General features: G+C 36.4%; 3 protein-coding genes across 3 annotated transcripts; 1 reads left to right on the forward strand and 2 right to left on the reverse strand.

Moving 5' to 3' along the window:
- Window positions 1-256: 256 nt before the first annotated feature.
- Window positions 257-7,130, forward strand: mor (SWI/SNF- related protein mor). The gene is made up of 11 exons (XM_011648876.2): window positions 257-709; window positions 1,293-1,412; window positions 1,490-1,603; window positions 1,732-2,096; window positions 2,316-2,540; window positions 2,631-2,923; window positions 3,057-3,366; window positions 3,475-4,232; window positions 4,358-4,668; window positions 4,785-5,256; window positions 6,223-7,130. Exons 1-10 carry the CDS (start codon window positions 593-595, stop codon window positions 5,247-5,249), a joined length of 3,078 nt encoding a protein of 1,025 aa, XP_011647178.2. The 5' UTR covers window positions 257-592; the 3' UTR covers window positions 5,250-5,256; window positions 6,223-7,130.
- On the reverse strand, window positions 5,620-8,398 carry LOC105433515 (uncharacterized). The gene is made up of 4 exons (XM_011648875.3): window positions 7,671-8,398; window positions 7,124-7,454; window positions 6,207-6,412; window positions 5,620-5,958 (listed from the first exon to the last, which is right to left on the reverse strand). The coding sequence occupies exons 1-4, from the start codon at window positions 8,189-8,191 to the stop codon at window positions 5,730-5,732; spliced, it is 1,287 nt and encodes a 428-aa protein (XP_011647177.1). The 5' UTR covers window positions 8,192-8,398; the 3' UTR covers window positions 5,620-5,729.
- A 140-nt stretch (window positions 8,399-8,538) lies between these two features.
- LOC105433520 (small ribosomal subunit protein mS39) lies at window positions 8,539-12,529 on the reverse strand. Its single transcript, XM_011648880.3, has 10 exons — window positions 12,370-12,529; window positions 11,971-12,079; window positions 11,675-11,872; window positions 11,276-11,529; window positions 11,090-11,198; window positions 10,370-10,706; window positions 10,081-10,286; window positions 9,444-9,782; window positions 8,945-9,163; window positions 8,539-8,870 (listed from the first exon to the last, which is right to left on the reverse strand). Exons 1-10 carry the CDS (start codon window positions 12,396-12,398, stop codon window positions 8,712-8,714), a joined length of 1,959 nt encoding a protein of 652 aa, XP_011647182.2. The 5' UTR covers window positions 12,399-12,529; the 3' UTR covers window positions 8,539-8,711.
- Window positions 12,530-12,582: the final 53 nt, after the last annotated feature.

A 12,582-nucleotide genomic window follows, 5' to 3' on the forward strand; every position in this document is an offset into this window, starting at 1 on the left:
ACTTCTTGCACCATTCGTCTTTTTTCTTCACGTTAGAGAGAAAAAGAGGAAAGCTGAATGATACAAGAAGTTCAAACCTAAAAGGAACAAACCTATTGATCGGTCGATTCACTATCATACGAGTTTACGCATTTGCGTTTTTTTCCATCTGTCGTTGTCCCAACTTGAATGGGGAAATTCAATTCGATTATTTCAGAACGCGAACATATCACGTCCAATAGCTCCGCGCCAATAGCGGCTAAATTCATGGCGATACGACCGCTCACTCGTATCGTGGCCATGTTTTAGAACGCGTTTACGCCAACCAGCGCGATTCAAGTTGATTAACATTTCCCTGCTATTCATTCATATTTATATTCGTGAAACGGATATCGCGATGTCGTAAGATCGTCGCGACGAAGTCCGCCGTGCGTTAAAATTAATACCGCACGCCACTCGTCGCTCAGTTATACGCGATATACGCGTTCTTCTCGCCGCGGTGGATGTGCGCCCAGTGCACTCACAGCCAACTTCAGAGGCGTGTCATGTTTGCGCTCGGCGCGTTGCTTCGTGATCGGGATCGTCGCGTTTCGTCATCGGGAATCTATGAAAAATGCTGTCGCTAGGCCCGAAAAAGGACGGCGGACCCAACGCCAAATTCTTCGAGGCACCGGAGGTTCTTACTCAGCTTGACGGTGTTAAGCAGTGGCTGCTCAAGAACTGCAAGAAGGTACGCTCGTTTTATAAGAACATGGATACCACCCGGCGTCGTAAACCCGCGGTGCTGCGTACGGCTTCGCTTCTTTCTATCTCGAACGCGGTACGCGTGCCCACTGATCGCAATCTTTTCCATAAATCTGATCGGTGTCTTTTAGAAAAAAATTTTCTCAAGAAAAGGTTTCTCGAGAATTGTCGAGATGCCCCGATATAGCTTCCATACTCACCGGACGCGACGCGATCATCATGATGAGTCTGTATAGTAGATTCGTTTTTCGTTTATCTATCTTATATTTTTATATATTCATAGTATATATGTATGACATATATGTGTATATGTATAATATAGATTTAGATATATATGTATTTAAGCAAGAAATCAGTAATTTTCTACATGTATTAATCAATATATATAATTACCAAGTTTTACATTTTTGTTGTAATATATATTTTTTTAAAAATAAATTGATAAAATATTTATAGAAAAATGTGATTGTATTTAACAAATTCAAGTGATATTTATATATAAACTTTTATTAATTTTTAGTATTATATTGCTGATTTCTTATGTAACTCCTTTCTGTGATTCTTTGTAGTATGTACAAACGGATCCGCCCACTAATAAGAGCTTAGCCACATTGTTGGTACAGCTTCTGCAGTTCCAGGAAGATAATCTCGGAAAAAATATATCAAAGCCACCTATGACTAGGCTTCCAGTATGTAAAATATACATTATGAAATAATAGAAATAATTGATATTGTGTTTTAATTCAATAATTTAACTCTTTTACAGATGAAATGCTTCCTGGATTTTAAGCCTGGTGGTGGTGTATGTCATATATTAGCTACTGCTTATCGTTTTAAGCAAGAGCAAGGATGGCGACGCTTTGATTTTCCCGGGGGGAAAGTAATTGTTTAAAAAATATATATATGTACTTTTTTACAGAGAGAAATATTTTTATATTAATGATCCTGCTTTTTATACTAAAATTAAGGTGGCACTCCGCACTGACCAAAGAATTATTTTTATTACAGTCGGGATCCCGTATGGATCGTACAGTGGATATGCTGATGGCGGCAGAACGTGCTTTAATACAGAATAGATGTATGACTGTACCAAGTATTTTTGTGAGACCAGACGTCGATAAGAACACAGCTGCGAAAGTAAAGGACGTAGTTAGAAAGCACCAGGGGACCGTTGTAGAGAATGAGGCAGATGCTACTCATATTATCTATCCTCCAGTAGATCCATTGGAAGAGGAATATGCGCGTCCCTGTATGAGACGCGAGCGATCAGTTCTAATTCACTGGTACTACTTTCCAGACAGTTATGACTCTTGGTTAACATTGGATCTTCCATGGGATTATCCTGAAGGGGCTTATACAAATACAAATTCAAGGTGCTCAGATATTTTATAATCTTTTAATAGAAATAAATTGATGTAAATTTAGTTATTATCGAGAGCTAGATAGTTAATTGAAATTAATTGATATTGTTGGTCATTAATATCACATGAAAGCATTGCTGGCAAAACATTTCTATTTGTATGTTTAATTCACATACAAATCCTAAATATAAATTAACATTTTTAATAATAAGTTTTGCAATTATTTTTTAGATCAATGTATAAAGTATCTGCTACGTGGGCGTTAGACTTAGAGCAATATAACGAGTGGATGAACGAGGAAGATTACGAAGTAGATGACAACGGTCAGAAGAGAGTACATAAATATAGGCTCTCGGTGGAAGATTTGATGGCACAACCGTCCCATCCGCCACCCGCAAAGAAACCTAAAAGAAAACGATCACCTAGTCCACCTCCGAAGCTCGGCAAGCGTAAAAGGTACAGACACTTTTGATAGTAAATCCAAATTTCAAATAGGATATAATAGATCTATTGCTCAACTTAGATTTCGTATGTTGTCGTTTTTAGTAGTAGAGCACCGTCGGGTATTCAAAGCGCTTCCTCTGCGTCATCAGCGACAGCTCCGAAGAAATCGCGTGGGGGTGAGGAAGAGGAAGATCTGACTCAGGGAATGGAGGATCCGCCTGCCGAGCCTCGAATTGTCGAGGTAGTCGCTACGCCCACGAATCCACCGATCACAGGTCAAAGTAATGCAACAACAGGCAACTCCACTTTAGCGTCTACCGGTAATAAAAAGCAGGATAGCGAGCTGCAACCTCTCAAATCCGGCAATTTAACTGATCTTGATGAACAAATGGAAGGTATGTCGGAAAACTTTGACAATAATTTAATATTGTGATGTAATGTATTTTAAGAACATCAGCTGAATAACTAGAAACTTATCAAATTATTAATTTAATGAATTATGGATTAAAATATCTCGATATCTTATAGGAGACAAAGGAAGCTCTCAAGGTGGTCAAGATAGAGAAGAGAGAGATACTAGCAAAGAAAGAGGAGAAGGTGGTAAGGGCGACGAACCCGAGGACAATGTGACAGAGCAAACGCACCACATTGTCGTTCCTAGTTACTCCGCCTGGTTCGATTATAATTCGATTCACACGATCGAGAAGAGGGCTCTATCAGAATTTTTTAATGGTAAAAATAAATCGAAGACTCCGGAAATCTATCTTGCGTATAGGAATTTTATGATCGATACCTATCGATTAAATCCAACGGAATATATTACATCAACCGCCTGCAGGTAATTTTATTCATTAACGCATGTAAAGTTGTTATATTATTATTATTATTACTATAAAAAGAAGAAAAACTGTTTCTCTTTACACTGTATATGAAAACATTGTTATAGACGGAATTTAGCTGGGGATGTATGTGCAATCATGCGCGTGCATGCATTTTTGGAACAATGGGGACTCATTAATTATCAAGTAGATGCAGAGTCCAGACCGACGCCAATGGGACCTCCACCGACATCGCATTTCCATGTTTTATCAGATACGCCGTCCGGTTTGGCACCAGTCAATCCGAATCCGCCGAAAACGCCACAGCCATCTGCTGCAAAGATGTTACTTGATTTAGAGAAGAAACCAACGAGCGGGACGGGCGCTTTAGGTACAGAGGAGAAAGTTTCGGCAGGCGCAATGGCAAATTTCGGTCTGAAGATTGATCAATATTCGAGAAAACCAGCAGTATTGAAGAATAAACAAGCAGCGGGCGCTACGCGTGATTGGACAGAACAGGAGACGCTTCTGTTATTAGAGGGATTAGAATTACACAAGGACGACTGGAACAAAGTATGCGAGCATGTCGGTTCAAGAACGCAGGATGAATGTATCTTGCACTTCTTACGTTTACCTATAGAGGATCCATATCTGGAAGAGGGCGGGCCCGAAGGATTAGGTCCATTGGCTTATCAACCAGTACCATTCTCGAAAGCAGGTAACCCCGTTATGAGTACGGTTGCTTTCCTCGCATCGGTCGTAGATCCCAGAGTAGCCGCAAGCGCGGCAAAGGCAGCTATGGAGGAATTCGCTGCGATAAAGGATCAAGTACCGGCTGCATTAATGGATCAGCATTTAAGAAACGTTCAAGCTAGCGCATCAGACGGTAACTGTTCTAACTATAATAATTGTTCTAACTATATTATAAATTAAAAGTTAATGGCATATTTTTTACGGAAATTTAATAATCTTCATGAGAAATGAATTGCAATCTTTTTTATTTTTATATAGGTAAATTTGATCCGGCTGCAGGCTTAGCGCAATCAGGTATTGCCGGCACAGGACCGCCCGAACCGCCTGATGACACAGCAACTACTGCGTCAACAACCTCGTCTGTACCGACAGGCGCGGCTAGCTCTCCGCATTCCACGGCGTCAATTGCCGAAGCGAAAAAAGAGGAACAAGATAAGTCTAAAGATGCCATGGAGGTCGAACCATCTCAGGTGGATGTCACGAAGAAAGAAGATGAATCTAAGGAAGGTGAAGAGGATGCAAAATCCACCGATCCAGAAGCCGCTGAAGCAAAGGAGAAAAAAGACAAGGTGAGATTTCATAATGACATGAATTTATTTATATATCTTCTAAAAATATCAAAATTTGTAGACAATTGATATGATTGATAATTCGGTCGATTTAAATTTTATCCTTTTCTTCTCAGGTCGTGAGAGACGCCCAACTGCAATCTGCTGCAGCAGCGGCACTAGCTGCTGCGGCTGTTAAGGCTAAGCATTTAGCAGCTGTCGAAGAACGCAAGATCAAATCACTTGTCGCGTTACTAGTCGAGACACAAATGAAAAAGCTGGAGATCAAACTGCGTCACTTTGAAGAATTAGAAACCACGATGGAGCGCGAACGGGAAGGACTCGAGTATCAACGACAGCAGCTCATCACCGAGCGACAGCAATTTCATCTGGAGCAACTGAAGGCAGCCGAATTCAGAGCACGTCAGCAGGCCCACCAACGATTAGCACAAGAGCAACAGCAGCAACAGCAACAACAACAACAGAATCAACATCCACCCTGGCAACCTCCCGGCACACAGCAGCAACAACAACAGCCACCGAGTCCGCAGGCTCAACCGCAACAACAACCACCACCGCACACGCCGCCACAACAAACATAACTCTTTCGTGAGTTTGAATTTTTAAGTAGTTTAGTAGTTAGTTATAAACTTTTACGGAATATACGACGTATTAATTAATTTCTATAGCATTTCACAAATCTTTTTCGTTGGTATTCAATGACGATTATTTGTCTCTAAACTATAAATTTCGTTTTCAATTATATAGAGTGATTTTATATCATTTTAAGAAATTTTCATATCTCCAAGAAGGAATAAATATAGTTTGCAAAAATTTCTCCGAATTTTTTATTTCTATTAATAGGAACGCACATATATATTAAATTATACATGAAGAATTATACATGAAGAAATTATCCTTCTTCATATATCACATATGTGAAAAAAAAGAAAAGATTTCGCGCGAAACAAATTTATACTATTCTTTTTCAATGATATATTGTAAGAGTTATAAAAGACATACACGTGACATACATCATATGTATTATTACATACATGTTGTCGAATAATGTGATGCCTGATCTACAAAGCTTCGTTGTCTATCAATTCCAACACTAAGTCAGTCATGAGTCGAGCACACTCAGCACCTCCGCGTGGCGGTGCTCCCGCAGTATTATGTTTCTCCTCGCTAGTTTCTGCGCTACTTTCGTATAGATTCGGCGCCTCGTCGCTAGCGCATGTGCTAATCGGTAAAATATCCAACGCCAATCCCAAACCGAACCGTCCACATCTTCGCATTTCTTCTTTCAATCTGTAATCGTAGAGTAAACAACAGCATCGAAAAGACTGCGATCAAACCTTTTTAAATCTATTTTTTTTTTAATTTAATAAAAATAGTGAATACTTCTTTTTTTTTTCTTTTTTATGAAATTAAGATTCAAAAAACAAATAAGCTCTCTTTGATTATATAATTATTAAATTACTGATAAATGTATAAGTAGTAAATTTATATTACAATTTTTTGTTGCACATGTTATTGAATTTTGGCATTTTACTTACAATTTCCACATAACAGACGAATCTTTCGGCGGCTGTTCCGGATTAAGAACGCGCAAAGAGGACATCAGATGGGAATGATAGTGCTGAAGAAGCTGTGTCATATAAGCTCGCCTAACAACACCACTCGTGCAGCAGTATAGCAAGTTTGCAAGATCAAGAGCGAGTGAACCGACCCGCGTCAGTTGAAAATCGACTAGATAAACGGCCTGCAGAAGCACAGTATTAAAAGTCAAGTGTAGGAGATTTTGCAGTGAAGCGCATCTCACATTCGTGCCAGTCAATATTGTCAGAGTCTCGAATGTGATTTACAGATCATAACGTGAAGTAAATATTCTTGCATTATACATCTGACTGTTTTCACTTCTTGATGTTGATCATGTCGAATTATTTATTTCGTCATGCCTAGCGCATGAATGAGAAATCAAATATCCGAGAAAAAAAATTAAGCTTGAGTGTAAAATGTACATTATACATTTTTTGAATTTTTTTTCCACTTTTGGGCATTATATATAATTTTACATTACGATTTTTCAAAGAATCAACGATGTCGGAATTTAGTTTAATTATATATAATGCATAATAATTATACATAATGCAAGAATTTTTGCGACCGATTGTGATCTAGGGTGTGATCACTTTCGCTAAACCAGAATCTTTTTAATAAGATCGCAAATGGAAGAAACATTTGAATCATATAAGAATCTTATAAATTTATATAATAAAAGTGTATGGAACAACAAAAGTGGTTTCTCGTTTCGTTATCTCGCTAAGAAAGAAGAAACGGAGGAAGATGATGGTCATCATCCAACGATAATAATCCTTGACCGGATACGTGCAACTTTTTGTTATAGATAATCAGATAATGCAACGTGTATTGCGTTTTTTAATTTACTTTTCTTATAAAATAAAAAATTCACCTCTGTATCTGAGCTTGGTTTATCCTGAAAGAGGAAATTATTGGTCCAACAATCACCGTGACAAAATACGGAGAGAGGTCCTTGCGTGGAGATCAGTTCGCTCATAGTACGGAAAAACACATCTTCGTTTAGGAAAGCTTGTAGCTTTGTCATTACCTCCACTCTTCTATAATCCATGTGCGGAGGAAGTGCCTCAGACACCATCATGATAGCATTATTTGCGGCCACACGGTAATACTGACGGTACCAATCTTCGTTATCCCGTCGAAATAACGTCTCTTGTATACCTTGATCATGTCGCGGATTTGATAAATTCGCGAACTCGTCCGGCCTTCAAAGATTATCATCTTTTTGCATTAAAATTAGAAGACGAGAATAATGAAACAAAATTGCAAAGTATTTTTTTTTTTTATTATATGATTATCATTAATATTTTTAATTGCGATTCCTTAGCGTATAGTTTATTTCTAGAAAAATCTGATTAATCGTCTCGAATAACTCGACCTAAGATAATTCATTTTTATGACTACAGGCCAGTTGTACTCACCTGCATTCCTTTAATGTCAAACTAAGTGCGTGAAAGCCTGCCAAGGCTTTTAGCACATGCTTCAAATTCTCCACTTCCAATCCTTTTCGTCTGTCTGCCATCTTAAATCCTCTCTCCCGCAAATCTTCCATAGCGATAAGATTGGCTTTAGCGGCATATATCTTAGGTACTCCACTGAATACTCTTTTGCCATTTGATTGAAGCCTATCCAGCGCAGGCCATACATGCTTATAAAACACGACCTCATTTCTGAATAGCAACTCGCTCTTGAACGCCTCGCGACGCTTCTTAGATTCCGGCAGTATTTTATAAATGATTGCACATTCATAATTAATCCATTCTTCATTTTTTAACAGCTTGCGTCCCTTTGCTCGGACTCGATACAACATCGAAGTGTAGTTGTCTCCTCTTCTTGATCCTGGTTCTTCTTCCAAATTATCAATCTTCACGTCAGGCTCATCTTCGATAATTAATTCGCGGATGTCGTCGAGAGTGAGCCTGTTACTACCGTCGCTGTCCATTATTTAGCGAAACTATCAGAAAACTCTAATTTTTATGACAATGATTCTGATATTTTCTCGATTTTTGCGAATAGAGTCGGCTCTAACATCCTATACTTCACAGTAGACCAGAGAGTGCTGACTGACGCAGGAAATGAGTATTTGAGCGGCTGGAGCGGTTGAAGGGTTGCTACCTCCCACTGTTACTGAGTTAATTCATTAATGATTCACGCCCCCTCAACTCTAAAAGACAAGGACATTGATACATGTTAATCATATGCCTCGTCGTTTAGATTCATCGCTTTGATTCTCTGAAACGCAACGCGGGTTCGTCGCGCGATATATAGAATAATGACGATACAAAGAGCTTTCCTTCAATAGGAATTTTTTTCAAATTGATATAGTTACAATTTTATACAATAGAGAAATGTGTGTATAATATATAAATATTCTTAAAAAGATTTCTATATTATATACTATATTATATACGTTTATTTGCATTAATAATATATAATATTAATAAGAACTTTATTTCGAAGAATTAATTCTCATCAGAAGACTGCACTTGCAGAATATCGTTACCCATTAAGCTAATTAACATATTCTCCTGAGTGGCGGTAAGGGAAACAGTTTTATGTAACTTTCTAGCCATTTCCCCGGCTCCTTCTAGATTATGAAAAGTGACATATTCCAAGAGCGCCTAGAAGCAAATGCAACGATATTATAATAGATCAATTAATATGAATATCTAACGTAAAATAAATGTAGACTTACGAAAATCGTTGGTACGTATGCTTGCGTCAAACATAATTCGAATATTTCGTTTATGTGTTCTGTCGTCAGGTTACTTTTTATTAAATGCGGTGAATTAATCATTGAAGATATAATTTCGACTGTTTTATCGAAATTATTTCCACGTAATAACAATATTATGATATTGGCCATCTGCGTATTGGATACTAACGTGTGTTGTATCTTTCTTCTATTCTGAGCCTGCATTAAAAAATAAAACACAACCGTATATTATTTCAATATGTCTTATCATAAAAATAAAGTCTTATAAATAGCGGCTTTAATTTTAACAACATATTATCTATTTAATCTGATCTATTATTTATGTTAATCGATTAAATTCTTTTCCTTCAATCCCATGTAACTTGGGAAATATTAGTGTATCAACATTTGGGAACTAAAAATTTATTTTAAATTTGTTAGATAATATGTTAAACAAGCTATGAAATACGTGATGAATGAAATTAATTTGTGAGATTACTTGTATATGATCCCAGATAGTGAGCGCCATTCTCGCAAATTGCGCGTTTAATGGAGAATCGGGCGCGGGTTTACAATGTACGCTCATCAAGTGCAATATGTTCTCTAATAACTGTTCCCTGTCCAGATGACCGAACATGATCATGTGCGACCAGAGTTTTGGTATATATTGCGTGGCAGTCTCCGCGGGATGTAATTGAAGAGCTTCCAATATAGCACTCATCACAGCAGGTTCCGGTATAGTCACGTGCGGTACAAGCTTGTTATAAAGCTTGAAGAATGTGTCGAATTCTTCTGTTGCCAAAATTAACTCCAAATACATTCGATAATAAGTGTGCTCCTGAAATAAAATATTAACTGCACTAGATATTAAACGCAAGATAATTGATATATATTTTAAATCTCACAAGAAAAAATTATTTTAGGTATTTTAACTGTCGACAAGTATTAAATTCTATTCAAATAAAAAATCTTCATGAAAATAACAAGATTAAGAAAAATAGAATTAAGTATTTTTTTTCTTTTATATGTGTTAATTTTTATATTTTATTATCAACTACAAAATATTTTTTTCATAGCACGTGGCGTTTCCCAAACAGAATGTTGACTGTTAAAAACTTAAAAACTTAAAAACTTACTTTAAAATTGTCCCCGATAAATTTGTAATTTTCACCGGAGAGGAGAAGCTCGTTCACCATTTCGCCCGCTTGACGATCACAAAACTGTTGAGATGCCATTTCCATCGCTGTAACGAAAAAATCTAAATCTCTCTCATTTTGAATGGTAAGACTTTCCTCTTTCAAAGATCTTAAAATTTGTATAAAGCTATTGTATGCCGCATCACCTATTTCATAAAATAAACTTGTGAGCATTCGAACATGAGCATTCGCGAAATTTTTATTTGAAAATATGGAGATAAATAATTACCGAATTTACTTAAAATTTTTAATACATAATAATAAGTAGTTAACGATGGCTTTAGTTTGAATTTTGTGATATCAGCGAGTATGTTACGTGTAAAATCTAAAGCTACTTGATTGTTTTGCATAACAACTGCTACGTTGAGGGCGGCATTAAACGTGTGTATATTTGGAGTAATCCCGTTCGCCGCCATTGTTCTGTATATATCTTTTACCGATGATTTTGATTTATCGTCTCCTCGCTTTAATTTTAATAACATCGAGATCATAGCATTGTATCCATTGATGGCTAACGGTATATTTTCTTTTTGGCTTTCATCATACAAGTGCCAAGCCTTTTCCAACTAAAAAAGAAATTATATCAAATTTTATAATGTTCTAAGACGTACAATAAAAAAATATTAACATAATAAGAACCAGAGCATGACAAAACACAGAATCAACAAAACACAAATACTTAAAATCTGTTCGCTGATTAAAGATCTTTATTAACAATAAAAAATATACGTGTTTGATCTAAAATTAGTTTTAATTTTGGACGTTTTTATTTTTTGATGTTATTCGCTAGAGTCCAATTTTGGACCAAACATATATTTTTCGATATTAATAAAGCTGATCATCAGATGAATCTAATTTTCCTTTCCCTTTTCTCTATCACAGCACATTTTTTAGATATAAATCTATTTTAATTAAGTTATTCTTATAATTGATTCAGGATGAATCTTACGTTAAAAAATTTAATCAAACCACATATCATCGTGGTATATGCAGCAGCTGCTACTTTAGGTTCTTGTTTCTTTAGAAATTCAAACAATACATCGATATGTGGATAATTTCTGCAAATTACAATAAAGCACACAGTATTATTTAAAAATCGACAAGAAAAAGGTAATATTCATTTCGATGGACTCACATCCAAGTATATTTGTTACGTTTTTGATTTAATTTATACCAATGACTCTCCAGCAATTCATCGCTAGTAGGTTCAATGTTATTGTAAAAGCATAACAATTCTAAGAATGCCTGTTTCGTCGGTATTGTTACCTCACCCCCTAACAAATCATATATCGTGGTAGAGTTGGGAATGTGACCATTTGATATCTCGTATAATAATGTTTCTTCCGTCACTTTACTTTTCTCTGTGTAAATGGGAGGCGGCACAAATGCCTAAAGAGATAAATGTATATAATATAAAATATCAAATCAATGGACTTACTTTATTATCAATGAATAAAAGTGAAATATATAAGAATTGGCAATCAGAGATGAACGTATTGTTGTGAATGTATGATTAACGAAAGAGTTTGATTACCTTAATTTCAGGATCTGCTACTTTATGTTGAAACAGATCGCGATGTTCCTGACGAATCCACATTGCAGCTTTCTTTCCAGATTCTTTCGCCAAGGCGTACGAGCGACTTTGCATTGTTGACAGTGGCATTAAATAAGGGTCATCGTGAAATTTATAATGTGGTGCTGTATAATCTCTAGATATTGTACTTTCCAGAGCCTAGAAGACAAATCATCACAACACATTGATGAAAGCACCGTACAAATAAATTTACTTCTACTGTCAGCAATGAAACAAAGTACAAAAATTTGATTCACCTTGAGGATATCTGTTGGGCCACGTTCTATCCTGTTTGGAATATGAATCTCTGAGGAAGATGATGTTGCAGTTGTCGATTGTAATCGTACCATCAGCTCCTGGAATTTCCTGCAAATATTCAAAGTACATTTTTGAAAATTGTCTGAATTATTATCATATTTTATAACCATCTCAAAAACAAATGTATATTTTTGAATAAATTATCAATACTTGATTGAATTACATAAATGAAATATGTATATGAAAATTAAATCAAACAAAATGATTAAAATTTACTTTTTAACATTTCAAGATTGTTTCGGCACTCCTGTCACATTGTTGGTGCGCAATATAAAAGCTTGGCGATTTCGCTTGAAAAGATAATTGAGCTGCAAGCCAAATTCTAATTCGTTACTTACCTCCGCGAAATTCTCGCTAAAGAATTCATCGTGCTAGTTTCAGAGATGAGAAAAATTTAACCTTTCAATATTTACAGTCGCAAGTTTGGGAGGTTAGGATTCCAGAGCCCGAGTCATGTAAGATTAGGTTAGGATTAAACGCGATACATCGCAGTAGGCGAGCAATGATTCTCCGCGACGAATCGACGATAAATCTGTTTTAAATATTTTACT

This window comes from Pogonomyrmex barbatus, unplaced genomic scaffold, assembly GCF_055798465.1.
Source record: "Pogonomyrmex barbatus isolate J1 unplaced genomic scaffold, ASM5579846v1 scaffold3, whole genome shotgun sequence".
In the NCBI taxonomy this organism is placed as follows: Eukaryota; Metazoa; Arthropoda; class Insecta; order Hymenoptera; family Formicidae; genus Pogonomyrmex; species Pogonomyrmex barbatus.

What these genes read in the sequence shown, in the direction of transcription:
- LOC105433515 (XM_011648875.3), bottom strand. Translation starts at nt 8,191, where the DNA reads ATGGACAGCGACGGTAGTAACAGGCTCACTCTCGACGACATCCGCGAA. An exon ending in AACCAAGCTCAGATACAGAG is followed by an intron (nt 6,413 to 7,123) that starts GTGAATTTTTTA and finishes GTGCTTCTGCAG; the next exon opens with GCCGTTTATCTAGTCGATTT. An exon ending in TCGTCTGTTATGTGGAAATT is followed by an intron (nt 5,959 to 6,206) that starts GTAAGTAAAATG and finishes CTACGATTACAG; the next exon opens with ATTGAAAGAAGAAATGCGAA.
- LOC105433520 (XM_011648880.3), bottom strand. Translation starts at nt 12,398, where the DNA reads ATGAATTCTTTAGCGAGAATTTCGCGGAG. An exon ending in TTATCGGGGACAATTTTAAA is followed by an intron (nt 9,783 to 10,080) that starts GTAAGTTTTTAA and finishes ATTTTATTTCAG; the next exon opens with GAGCACACTTATTATCGAAT. An exon ending in CATACGTACCAACGATTTTC is followed by an intron (nt 8,871 to 8,944) that starts GTAAGTCTACAT and finishes ATTTGCTTCTAG; the next exon opens with GCGCTCTTGGAATATGTCAC.
- mor (XM_011648876.2), top strand. Translation starts at nt 593, where the DNA reads ATGCTGTCGCTAGGCCCGAAAAAGGACGGCGGACCCAACGCCAAATTC. An exon ending in TGCTCAAGAACTGCAAGAAG is followed by an intron (nt 710 to 1,292) that starts GTACGCTCGTTT and finishes GATTCTTTGTAG; the next exon opens with TATGTACAAACGGATCCGCC. An exon ending in CAAAGGAGAAAAAAGACAAG is followed by an intron (nt 4,669 to 4,784) that starts GTGAGATTTCAT and finishes TTTTCTTCTCAG; the next exon opens with GTCGTGAGAGACGCCCAACT.